Raw genomic sequence first — 13,053 nt, forward strand, 5'->3', positions numbered from 1 at the left:
TCTTTTCTAGCTTGGCACTCATAATCGCAGCATTTAAAAGAAAGTCATTTCAACTGAGAGGCGTGGTCGAGAGGACCCAGCGGGGTTAGTTTGCACGATGTTTTACAACATGCACACGTGTAGGCTAGTATAGGCATATAATTTATAAATAAATATGCGTATGTTGGGGAGGAATGCTAATTGCATCTCGTTTAGTTATTTTGCTCCTGAAGGGATAGACAATCATAAAACCTTAGAGAGTATTCTAGAAGAGTGTGTTAGTAACAATTTATAGAATGAATCACTATATATGTAGAAAGGGGATTTACTACAACGACTTACCCAGTACAGTCCAGCTAGTTCAACAATGGCTGCCTATGAAGGGGAGGTCCAAAAATCCAGTAGCCATTCGGTCCACGAGGCTGGGTCTCAGCTGGTCTTTAGTATATGCCGGAATCCCAAAGTCGACTCTAATGCGGGTGAAGGAAGGAAGGAACTTGCCGGTGCCGGTGCCGTGAGAGCAAGCAGCCAAAGAGTAAACGCTACCTTCTCCCACGTGCTTATGTAGGCTACAGCAGAAGGTGTGGCCCAGATTAAAGGTGTGTCTTTTCACCTCAAAGATCTGGTTTAGAAGTGGGTCTTCCTGGTTCAAATGATTTAATTAGGAAAAAAAATCCCTGGCAGGTGTGCCCTGTCATTTGGGTTTTTATTGAATTCCAGATATAGTCAAGTTGCCAACCAAGAATGGGCATCACAAGTCCATCCTTTCCTTGCCAGCTTGGCACACAGCCGTGTTTCCCTATGTCATGCTTAGTTTCCAAATGAAAACAATAACCAGCCAGGCGGCGGCGGCGGCAGCGGCGGCAGCACATGCCTTTAATCCCAGCACTGGGGAGGCAGAGGCAGGCGGATCTCTGTGAGTTCAAGGCCAGCCTGGTCTACAGCGTGAGATCCAGGATAGCCAGGACTGTTTCACAGAGGAACCCTGTCTTGAAAAAAACAAAAACAATAACCAGACAAGGCACCTTACATGATAGAAATACCCCATGTGTACTCACAAACACATGATATATTTAACCAGGTTGTTATCACATCTTCATTCCTCACTCTCTCCTTCTTTCCTTCCTTGACAAGGTCTTCTAGGTAGCCCTGACTGCCCCTCAAACTTGTTATCCTCCTGACTCAGTCCCCCAAACGTTGAGATTACAGACATACTTAGAGGATAGTTCTGATATGGTCCAACATAAAACCATTACTAAAACATTATTAAATGGTTATTGCGTTTGTTTGTTTGTTTGGGTTTGCTTTGGTTTTTGTTTTTTTGTAATTTGATGGTGTGGTTCTTGGATAGAAACTTTGTAGATAACATCATGTTGCCATGCCAACGGCTTGGGCTCAGCAGGTAAAGGCACCTGTCACAAAAACCTAGAGGCCCGAGTTAGAGCCCTGAAACTCAGGTAGAAATGGAAGGAAGAGACTAACTCTACAAAGTTGTTCTCTGACTTCCATATGCTCACCAAGGTGTGAGTGCGCACATGTGTGCACACACACACATGCACACACACATACATACACTCACTCTCTCACACACACATACACACTTACATGCATACATACACTCTCGCCTCTCTGTCTCTCTCTCTCTCACACACACACACATACATACACTCACTCTCTCACACACACATACACACTTACATGCATACATACACTCTCGCCTCTCTGTCTCTCTCTGTCTCTCTCTCTCTCTCTCACACACACACACACACATACATACACACTCACATATATATATATACACACACACACTCTCTCACACCCACACCCACACAAAACGTACACACATACATACTCTCTCTCATACACACACTCACACACACATGCACACACATACTCTCTCACACACAGACATACATACTCTCTCTCTCTCTCACACACACACACACACACACACACACTTAAACATTATTGTTTTACAAATCCATGAACCTAATCTATATGTAGTTGTCCCTACCTTTAGTAAGCAGGTGTTGGGGGGTGTACTATAGCACGATCAAACACTTAAGTTTCCTGTGGTCAGTTATACTCTGTATATAGTAGTCTTTGTAGACATTGTATCTAAAGCTTTCTTCTGTGTATCAGATAATATACTTAGGACAGACTGTCAACAGTGGGATGTTAAACCACAGCAACTATAGCAAGGATAAATCACCCCCAGTTCTAGGAGAGGAGGCCCCAGCTTAGGGAGCAAGGGCTCATAGGTCTGTGATCTGGCCCAGGGAGACTTGAATGCAGTTTGTGCCGCGGAATCGCTAATCATCTCCTGCACTTCTTCCACTGTGCCACTAGGGGTCTCTAAGTCTTCAGCAGTACGGTCAACACTGCATGAGGCAGAGACCTAAGCCCTGGTGAATGGCAGCATGCAAAGCATTAATTTTGTATTTGCTATAGTTCAGATTTGATACGGCAGAGGGCTAGAGCCTGGGAAGAGTTCTATGAATGCAAAGCACCCCTTTTTCTCTTCCGTGAACATGTCCTGCTTAGACACAAGGGCAAAGAAAGCTAGGTCGGGGAGGCTGGCCAAGGGGCATCTCAAGGTCAGGTGAGCAGGACTGTCTGCAGAAAGTGATACAGCTCTGACTCAGTGTCCTGAGCCCTCATCTTAGTGAGCCAATTCACCCAGTTGGACAGGGCTCCCTCTCAGTGGCTGATTGGCCTGGGAACACCTTATGTGCTCTGGGACTGTGGTCTGCATCTTGTCTTGACATAGAACTGCTATTCTCAAGGTCTGCGCTCATCAGATGTGTACATCCCTAATCTAGCCCTGTGGAGAGTTGCTTCTGCAGATCCACTGTAGAGCTCTGGAATCCCTATTTTCTTCCATGGTCTGATATGGGTAGCCTAAAAACTAGGTTTTGGAAACCATGTCATAGCAGAAGTATCCCCCACTAGCTAGAGACTAGAAGATTAGTTTGAGGCCAACAACAACTAAGGAGTCACTTCACCTAAGTGGGTCCTGAGTCATGGAACATTAGTTGAAGATGTTACATTTGTGTGTGCTGTGGAATATTTGTTTAATGATGCAAATAGATGTGTTGCGGTCTTTTATGTTGTATTTGTTTGACTCTGTGAAGCTGTGTTACTGTGTCTGCCTAAAACACCTGATTGGTCTAATAAAGAGCTGAACAACCAATAGCTAGGCAGGAGAAGGACAGGTGGAGATGCCAGGCAGAGAGAATAAATAGGAGAAATCTGGGCTCAAGAGGAGAAAAGGAGGAGAGGAGGGAACCAGGGGTCAGCTACCCAGTCACACAGCCAGCCATGGAGTAAGAAGAAAAGAAAGATATATAGAATAAAGAAAGGTAAAAAGCCCAGAGGGCAAAATGTAGTTATACAGAAATGGGATAGTTTAAGTTAGAAAAGTGTGGGGCATTTACCCACCACCCCCACAGCTTCCCAGAGTTTTCTTGAGTGCGATCAGCAGGAAATATTAGATAGAAGGATTTATAGCAGAGCATCTTGCGGAGATAAACAGATAGAAATTAAAGGATAGCCTCAAGAGGGCCTGGAACCTATTCCAACGGGCCCAGACTGTCTCTGGTCCAGGGTTTTTATAGAGACACCAAGGGGTGGAGCAAAAGACCTCCTCCCCCAGCACAGCCAAGTGCAGGCCATCTCAGACACCGGCACTCAGGCCCGTGGTCCTGATCATCCTCTATTCGGACCTGCTGGGTAAAGCCACGAGGGACCCCAGAACGGGCTCCCACAGGTCCCCCCTTCTTAATATATAAAAAAAATAACTATTAATGGCTTACAGCAATCTCCATAGCTGTTACACCTCCCAGTATGGGAGTAGAGGATGATATAAATGGCATTTCTCTTTTGAATTAGGTCCAAGGTGACCACAGCAGTCTTAGCTGCCTCAAGCCCTTTCTAAACCAAAACTCTTAAGGCGACTACAAACTTAAAGAATCCCTTAGCTTCATCATTACCATTAACAGGTTAACATAAATATTGCTATACATAGTCACAATTCTCCCAATCTTACAACTCAAAACAAACTCTTAACAGAACCATTTGAATTAGCATATATGGTGCTATATATAGTTAACAGTTTTCTCCGTCTTACAACTTTAACTCAGTCATTGAATTTTCTTGTTAACAGAACACAGGAAAAACTTCGATGTATTCACATCAAACTTAAACATTTCCTCAATTCCACAAAGCCAGGGTGCATTAATATCAATAGGTTTCTGCGAACATAATTCAATCTCATAGCTCCTCCTTTTCTTTATAATTTTTAAGCAAAATCTCAAGCCTAGTTAGAAAACCCAAACTTTTCTGTTTAAACAGTTCCATTTGTAATACAAAACCAGTTCCATAAGTAATTCCATTTTTACATAAACAGTTCCACAAAACAATTCATAAATCTCCAGTTAATAAAGCATATATGCATACACAAAATTGCATCTTGATTCTAAGCAGAAATACATTTCTTCATTTAAACAATTCCATTTTTAACCCAATTCCAGAAAACTGTCCCTAGGTCATTACTATAAGTAAGCTCAAAATTGTCCCATTGCAATGAAATCTCTATTGTTCATTTCATTTAAGTACCAAAATTCAAATGATAAATATTGGTACTAGCCTTCCAAATTTGAAGAAATCCATGACCAAAACGTTTTTTGTAATTTTATCTCATTTTAAGTTCAAAAAGTTCAAACAAGAAATAAATTCTGGTATCAGGCTTTCACTTCCAAATATGAAAAGACGTTTTTCAACCAAAACTTTTTGCAGTTAATTTTTGTTCAAACAAGCGTCTCTGCAACTTTTGTTCTCACAGACAGACCTTTTTAGTTATAGTAATATTTTAAACTGCACCGTTTTTGCTGTTAGCTCAGGTTTTTCTGTGCTGCGTTGATATTCCCTGGATCTCAGCTGCAGATGCCTTGTGCTGGTTCTGGCGTCTGCCATTCTTAGCTTCTTAGCGGCTTCTGGAGCTTTTGAAACCATTCAGACTGCCTACTTTGCAGTCTACTAGGACACTATCTCCTGTGTCTCAGGTGTTTTCACCATATACATTAATAGACTCACACTTAACATTTACACTTTACAAACCCACATAACATGTGCTTAAGCATAAACTCACTCAACATTAACATTTTTACAAACTCGCATATTAACATCTACTTATTTATACTTTAAGGAAACTATAGAACTACTTTAGCAAATATATTTCTTATTAATTCTTATATACTTATATTCATTCCATCTTATTTCTTAAACTTACATTTACAACTAGCATCTTACAAGCTTATTACTACATGTCTTAAGACTACCTTAGATACTTCTTACAAGCTTATATTCTTAAAGGAACTCTATAGATCTATTTTACAAACTTATATAGGCTACCATTAGCATATATCTAACTTAGCAAACACCTAAAGATTTCTTAACACAGATATAACAAGACAGAATTTCTTCCCATTTTTTGTTCATTTTTTCTTCCATTTCTTTAAGGGAGTTTTTAATTTCCTCTTTAATGGAGTTTTTCATTTCCTCTTTAAGGGAAGTTCTTATTTCCTCTTTAAGAGAGTGTTTCATTTCCTGTTTAAGGAAAGTTTTTATTTCCTCTTTAAGGTAGTTTTTCATTTCCTCTTTAAGGAAAGTTTTTATTTCCTCATTGAGGGAATGTTTTATTTCTTCTTTAAGGGCCTCTATCATCTTCTTAAAGTCATTTTTAGGGTTGATCTCTTCTGTTTCTTCTGTCATGGTATGTTTAGGTCTTGCAGGTATAGAATCACTAGGTTCTGATGTTGCCATATAGGTCTTTATGTTGTTGCCTGTATTTTTGCACTGGCGTCTACTCATATTTTCCTCTGTGCGGTGCAGGTGGTGTCTGTGTCTGAGAGTGCCTCACTTGTTCTAATTTTTAGTCTTGGTTTAGTAGGGGTTCTTGGTTAAATTGGTGCTATTGGGCTGTTTCTTCAGGGACAGCTGATTTCAGTCGATGAATTATATACTTATGATTCTGGTGATCTGGTTTAGTGGCTGGGTAGCGCCTTCTTCTGTGTTCCCAGGTCACGTTTTGTTCATTTGTCAACTCCTCAGCTGATCTTGTTTCTTCAGACTTCAAACTGTAGGCATCTGAATCCTCTCCCAGATGGGTTTCAGCTGAGCAGGGTAGTCTCACCAACTCCTCCAAGTTGTTGGGTTTCACAGGATCAGCAGTTGGGCCCTGGGTTGTCCCCAAACGGAGTGCCCAGACTCGCCCTGGTTCTGACCCACGGAGATAACCTCTTCCCCAGGTGTTGGGGCTAGGGGCGTCCCCGTTCCAAGCTGCATCCGCCCCTCTCCGTCCCTGGGCCTGTCCACCCCTGTGGCCCGCCGCCACAGGCCCACCTTGGTCCACTTGTCTCTGCCGCAGGGCCTGTATGTCCCTGGGTCTGTCTGCCTCTGCGGGCGGCCAATGGGCCTGTATGTCTCTGCCGGCTGCCACCGCGGGCCTACCTACCCCTGCCCGTCACTGCTGCCGGGCCCATCCACCTCTGCGAACTGCCACCAGGCGTGTATGTGTCTCCCGGTTGCCGCTGGGCCTGTATGTCCCTGTCGGCCGCTGCCACCGGGCCCTTCCACCTTCGCGAGTCGCCGCTGCGGACCCACCTGCGTCCGCCCGTTTCTGCCCAGTGGCCTGTCTACTTCTGTGGGCCGCCGCCGCTGGGCCTGAATGTCTCTGTCGGCCGCCACCGCCGGGCCCGTCCACCTCTGTCTGCTTATCTCTGCAGCAGGGCCTGTCCACCTCTGTGGACCGCCACTGGGCCTGAATGTCTCCGCCGGCTACCGCCGGCCTAAATGTCCCTGTCGGCCGCTGCCGCCGGACCCATCCACCTCTGCGGGCCGCTGCCACAGGCCTACCTGCGTCTGCTTGTCTCCGCCATCTTGGATCTCTCCCCACAAGACAGAATTTCTACAAACTCACATATCTTATTTTCATTTTTCTACTTCTTACTCTTAATTATCACTATCTCTATTATAAAGATTCTCTTAACTAGACAGGAAGTACATACATCATTTCTAAAGTTTAGAGTTCATAGTCAGTTTTGTTATAAAGCACTGGGATTTAGTGAGTGTTGTCATTATAGAGTTGTGATACTTGTTGCTAGGGTACTGTAACATTCTCCGGACAAAGCCACACCCCAAAGTTACCAGTTCTCTCAGCCGTTCCGGACCAGCAGAGATGCACTGTCAGTGGTAGACAGTTTTTAACTAGAGGCTGTCCCTTCACCCAAATTCATAGTAGTTCCCCTAAATGCTTCATTTCATACAAACGTTTCTATCACAGCAGTACTTTTGGTTTGTTCTACTGAAAAACTTTACGCTGAGGGTGAAATTATCATATTTAGCTGCTGTAAAGCTCTTCACCAAAAACTGCACAGCTATTAGGTGGTATTTTAAGGATTTTAAAGTGACTTGTTTGCTCTTATAGGTAGCTTTTTGTCATCCAACTGCCGTAAAAACTTTGCACAGCTATTAGGGTAAATAAGGCATTTTACCAACGGAGCCCCAAACCACGAAGCACCTAGTTCCGTATCCTTTCAATTTTTCATTGGAACTGACACTTAAACTCTTAGATGATTTTCCTCCTTATTCTTTTTAAAGACTGTATTTTAAGTTTACCATAAACGTATTTTTGAGCTGACAAAAGTGTTTCAGGGCAATGTCGCCATCTTTAGCAGAAAAACTACCTTTCCCAGAATGCATTTCCCTTATATCAGTCCATAATAATATCAGTCCCATATCAGTCCCTTATATCAGTCCCTTATATCATTTCCCATATTTCTTATCGGGTTTGAGAGTCAACTGGTTCTCTTTTACCAGACTTGCTTACAAATTCTTGCCCGGGAGGTTTGAACAAAGTTTTTTGTTTTTGTAACGGGAGATTTGAACAAGCATTTTACATTTTTAGCTATGGCACATTGGGAGGTTTCTATTCTCCTCAGCTGGCTTTAATAGGTGTCTCTCCTTCACTTGACACTGGCCCTGGATCAGAACCGCACCTGCCTCGTTAGCTGGCACTGAGGCTGGCATTTCTGATAGCAACTTTCCTCGGGGCTTGTGTTTGTCTTAGCCAGTCAGTGAAAAACAAGATCATTTGCAACAGAGCTTTTCCATAGCTCTTTCAGAGAAATTTTCTCCCACTGATCTTATTCTCATTTTGCTTGTTCCTTCCCCCCCCAGATGCAGAGCTTCAGCTATCTGTCTGCGGCTCTGTTCCTCTGCTAGCTGCTTTTGGAGGTAGGGCTTTCTTTCTCCCCCTGAATCTGCCTCAAATTCTAGCAGCTTTTTCAGGTCATATTTTCTGGGGAGGATTATGTCCCTTCTCTGTTTCTTCAGAGTCTTTCTCCCAGACAGTTCCCAGTTTGGTCTCAGTTTATCCCCTCTACCCCAGAAACAGTTTCCGACACTAGAGCAGCGGCTTTCCCTGCTACTGAAGGTAGGGGCTTTTTGTCCGTTTGTTTTCGGGGTCTGCGTGGTTTGCGTACAGACTGAAAATCTAACAAGGGAGGTTTTTGCCATTTCTAAACTCCCATTAGAACAGGTGTTTTGCCTCATCAGGCCTTCACCTGGCCCAGTCCCCCAGTGGGTTGGGTTTGCTTGTATGGGTACTCAAGGACAGAGCTTATGCCAGAGGCAGTCACCCCTCAGGGCTACACTCCCTCATCTCAGGGAGTCAGTTGAAACAAAGCTTTCTCAAAGAGGTGCTTTCTCTGACAGAAAAGCTTTACTCCTGGATAGTTCTGTTCTGCCCTGGCTGGGCTCTTTCCCCAGACAGCGTTCTGACTCAGCAGCACGACTGCTTCAGACACAGTTCAGCTTTACTGTTTTCCCAGAAAGGTCCTTTCTCTGATAGGAAAGCTTTTCTCAGATTTCTTTTTGCAGCTGTGGACCTATCAACCTGGGACTTGTAGGAAAGTGGACAACTGTGCCGTTCCCACCTGCTTTAGCTTGCTTTGTTCATTAGCAATCTTCCCCTGGGTCCTGCACCTTCCTGCCTCAGCTCTGTGCTCCAGGAAGTTTGCAACTGCAGGAACCCTAGTATCCCCGAAATGCACTCCAACTCAGAGACGCTGGCCAGTTGCCTCTAGGTTTTTGGTCAAAAGCGAGGATACAATGTTCAAGTTTGCATTGCTTCAGGGGATCTTTGCATTAGGATGATTAGGAGCACCTTTTCATTCTGAAATGCTCACTCAAAACCTTTGCTGCCTCAGCTCAGCTGTAACAGAAAAGCTTGGTTTTTCTGCTTTTCTCAGGCAAAGTTTCCTGCCCTTTGGGTTCTCTGTAGCTCTTCACCCTTACTCTCCCCAAGCATTTCCCTCAGGGTACTCTGACCCACTGTCTTTTACTAGCTTGAAGAGACAGAGCTTAGAAGGGGTTTTTAGAAATTTTTTCCTGCCTCCTGCATTGCAGGGAGGATTGTTAAAGCTTGAAAGAACTTAGAGGTTTTGCTGTCTTAAGTTTGTTGTTTTCCCTTAGAGCTAATCACAGGTGGTCCCCATACTAATATCTTCAGGTGATTCTAATTTTTGTCAAATTAATTTTTAGTTTTTAAGTTTAAGAGAGCTTTTGAAAAAGATTAAGGCTTTTTAGAGAGATTTTCCCCCCAAATTTTTCAAGAAAAGCTTTATAGTTTAAGAGAAAGGTTCCCCCCCCCCCAGAAGACCAACATTTCCCAAAACTTCCCAACTTTAAACTTTGACTTCTTACACCCTCATTTTTGCCTCAGGGAGAAATCACTTTCTCCTGCTGCTTGGACTTAGCATTTCAGCTGTCCCCAGGTCAAAAGCTTCCATAGGAAACTTTTTTTTCCCCATAAGCTCAGAGAAGAGCTTTTTTACTACCCGTAAAGCCCAAAGAAAGATTTTTCCCCCAGTTTGCTTTCAAAGCCCCCAAAGTTAGAAAATTGAAGAGTTTTTCTGTCTAGTTGCCTTACTTATTTTTTCCTACACAATGTTACACTTCTAAGTTTTTCCTAAACTATATTACTACCCTATACCTTACTTATTTTTCACAGATAGAAATTGAGAAAGGGATAGAAGATAGAAAATTTTGACAGAAGAGAATTTCGCTGCAGCATCGGACATCCTTCCAGCCCGCTTTCCTTTTCTCTCGAGGATAAAACCCCTGCCTCACCAAAAAATATATATATAAAATATATATATTCCATAACACCGGCATGCCTTTCCACTGGCAGGGCTGACTCAGCACTTTCACCAAAAACTCTGTAATAAAACTATTATTTTCCTTTATCTTTAGTCCCTATTACTTTGTCTTTAGTCCCTGTTCATTTGTCTTTAGTCCCCCCTTTTTTTGGTTCCCCCTTTTTTTCTTTAGTCCCTTTTTTTCTTTAGTCCCTTTTTTTCTTTAATCCCTTTTTTTTCTTTAGTCCCTTTTTTTTCTTTAGTCCCTTTTTTTCTTTAGTCCCTTTTTTTCTTTAGTCCCTGTTCGGGCGCCATTCTGTGGGGCGTTTACCCACCACCCCCACAGCTTCCCAGAGTTTTCTTGAGTGCGAGCAGCAGGAAATATTAGATAGAAGGATTTATAGCAGAGCATCTTGTGGAGATAAACAGATAGAAATTAAAGGATAGCCTCGAGAGAGCCTGGAACCTATTCCAACGGGCCCAGACTGTCTCTGGTCCAGGGTTTTTATAGAGACGCCAAGGGGTGGAGCAAAAGACCTCCTCCCCCAGCACAGCCAAGTGCAGGCCATCTCAGACACCGGCACTCAGGCCCGTGGTCCTGATCATCCTCTATTCGGACCTGCTGGGTAAAGCCACGAGGAACCCCAGAACGGGCTCCCACAGAAAAGCTGGCTAGAAACAAACCAAGCTAAAGCCAGGCATTCGTAAGTAAGAATAAGTATTGTAGAATATTATTTTAAGATGTATTACAGGCCGGGCGGTGGTGGCGCACGCCTTTAATCCCAGCACTCGGGAGGCAGAGCCAGGCGGATCTCTGTGAGTTCGAGGCCAGCCTGGGCTACCAAGTGAGTTCCAGGAAAGGCGCAAAGCTACACAGAGAAACCCTGTCTCGAAAAACCAAAAAAAAAAAAAAAAAGATGTATTACATTTATTTATGCTGTGCAACATTTGTTTAATGATGCAAAGATGTGTTGCATTCCTTTATGTTGCATTTGTTTAACTCTGTGAAGCTGTGTTACTTTGCCTGTCTAGAACACCTGATGGTCTAATAAAGAGATGAACAGTCAATAGCAAGGCAGGAGAAAGGATAGGCAGGGCTGGCAGGCAGAGAGAATAAATAGAAGGAGAAATCTGGGAAGAGCGAGAGGCGAGAAAAAGGAGTTAGAGAAGGAGGAGGACGCAAGGGGCCCAGCCACCCAGCCACAGAACCAGCAGTGGAGTAAGAGTGACAGACAGACAGAAACAGAAAAAGGTAAAAGCCCAGAGGCAAAGGGTAGACGGGATAATTTATAAGGAAAGCTGGCTAGAAACAAGCCAAGCTAAGGCCGGGCATTCATAAGTAAGAATATGCCTCTGTGTGTGGTTTATTTGGGAGCTGGGTGGTGGGCCCCCCAAAAAGTAAAGTGCTTAAGAGTAAAAAACAACAACAAATAAGTCTCCATCCATGTATTTATTTGGGAGCTGGATGGCAGATTTAAAAAAAAAAAAAAAAACTAAGCCAGGTAGTGGTGCATGCCTTTAATCCCAACACTCAGGAGGCAAAGCCAAGTGGATCTCTGTAAATTCGAGGCCAGCCTTGGTCTACAGAGCGAGCTACAGGACAGGCACTAAAACTACTGTCTCAAAACAACTACAGTCAGTTCTGCTCCTTTAATCTTCTTGCCGCTTCATCATCCATCTGCCAGAGAGGCCCTCATTTACCATGCCGCTGGCTTCCCAGAGGGAGGGATAGGAAAGCCATATACAGGAAAACCAGCACTGTAACTATGGCTAAAACACGTCTGGCACTCTATACTGAGAATGTCATGGATGACACTTGGCTGGTGACCACTGTCCCTCACAGGGGCCCCTGCTCTGTAATGACTTGCTCTTTCATGTCTGTGTGTGTTGCTGTGGCAGGTCACAGCTGCCTTCCCACCAGAAAATGTCTCGTGACTTCCTGTGTGGCGTTCCTGGTGCTCGGAGTTGTCGCTACAGCGATTGCTGTTGGGATCACTTTCGGGATACTGACGAAGCCCGCAGGTATGTGTCTCCACACACGTGTATTTACACTGTATAGGTTTCCAAAATGGGTGAACCTATGGGTGGGGAGTGGTTGGCATGTGCTATGTGCCAGCCACCAGCCATTTGCACATCCTCTCTCTAGCCTCAACTCCTGCAAGGTGCCTGTTGTTACGGCGGTTACGACAGACACTGGGGGAGAGGAGACAACTTGCCCTGGATCATGTAGCTCTGAAGTAAACAAGCCTCCATTCTGACCCAGGTCAGCCTGACTCTGAAGTGTGCACAGGATATGGTCTCCACCTACAAGGGATTTCCACTCTAGAAAGGGCCACGGATGGTGGAATAGCGAGTGGATCATTAGGAGTAGAACTGGAGAGAAATCATCGAGGACTGGAGACAAGGGCCATGGGAATGAAGGAACTGAAATTGAGCTGAGCCTTGTAGGGAACCCTGAGTTAGACTGTTTCGGGGATGGAAAGGACATGGACTTTATTTCACATCAAACCTGAGGTATGTGAGGAAGAAGTATGAAAAAGAACACTGGGAAGCCAGGTCGGGTGTCATGGGGAGGTGCAGGTGGGTCACAAGGTCAAGCCAGCCTGGACTACATAGCAAGACTATCTCAAAACCAACCAAACAACAAACAAATGAACAAACAAACAGTGGCTTGAAGATGGCTCAGTGGATGAGGACACACTTGCTGCTGAGCTTCATGACCTGAGCTCAGTCCTCAAGCCCCACAAGGCGGAAGGAGAAAAATCAACTCCTGCAAATTGTTCTTAGCCCTCCACATGAGCATTGTGGCTGGCGGGTGCACACATGCCCACACGAGCACACGTGTGCTCAAATAAATGTAAAAATTAAAAACAAA

At 44.2% G+C, this 13,053-nt stretch overlaps 1 protein-coding gene across 1 annotated transcript in view; it reads left to right on the forward strand.

Annotated features, from left to right (window-relative positions):
- The window catches only part of LOC107402317 (low-density lipoprotein receptor class A domain-containing protein 1-like), a 31,836-nt gene that overhangs the window by 13,011 nt on the left and 5,772 nt on the right, over positions 1–13,053 (forward strand). The window contains exon 3 of the mRNA XM_016004234.3: positions 12,078–12,200. Within this exon, the coding sequence (XP_015859720.2) occupies positions 12,078–12,200 (123 nt within the window). The remainder of the gene's footprint in view (positions 1–12,077; positions 12,201–13,053) is intronic.

The sequence above is a fragment of the Peromyscus maniculatus genome, chromosome 15 (genome assembly GCF_049852395.1).
Source record: "Peromyscus maniculatus bairdii isolate BWxNUB_F1_BW_parent chromosome 15, HU_Pman_BW_mat_3.1, whole genome shotgun sequence".
Classification (NCBI taxonomy): Eukaryota; Metazoa; Chordata; class Mammalia; order Rodentia; family Cricetidae; genus Peromyscus; species Peromyscus maniculatus.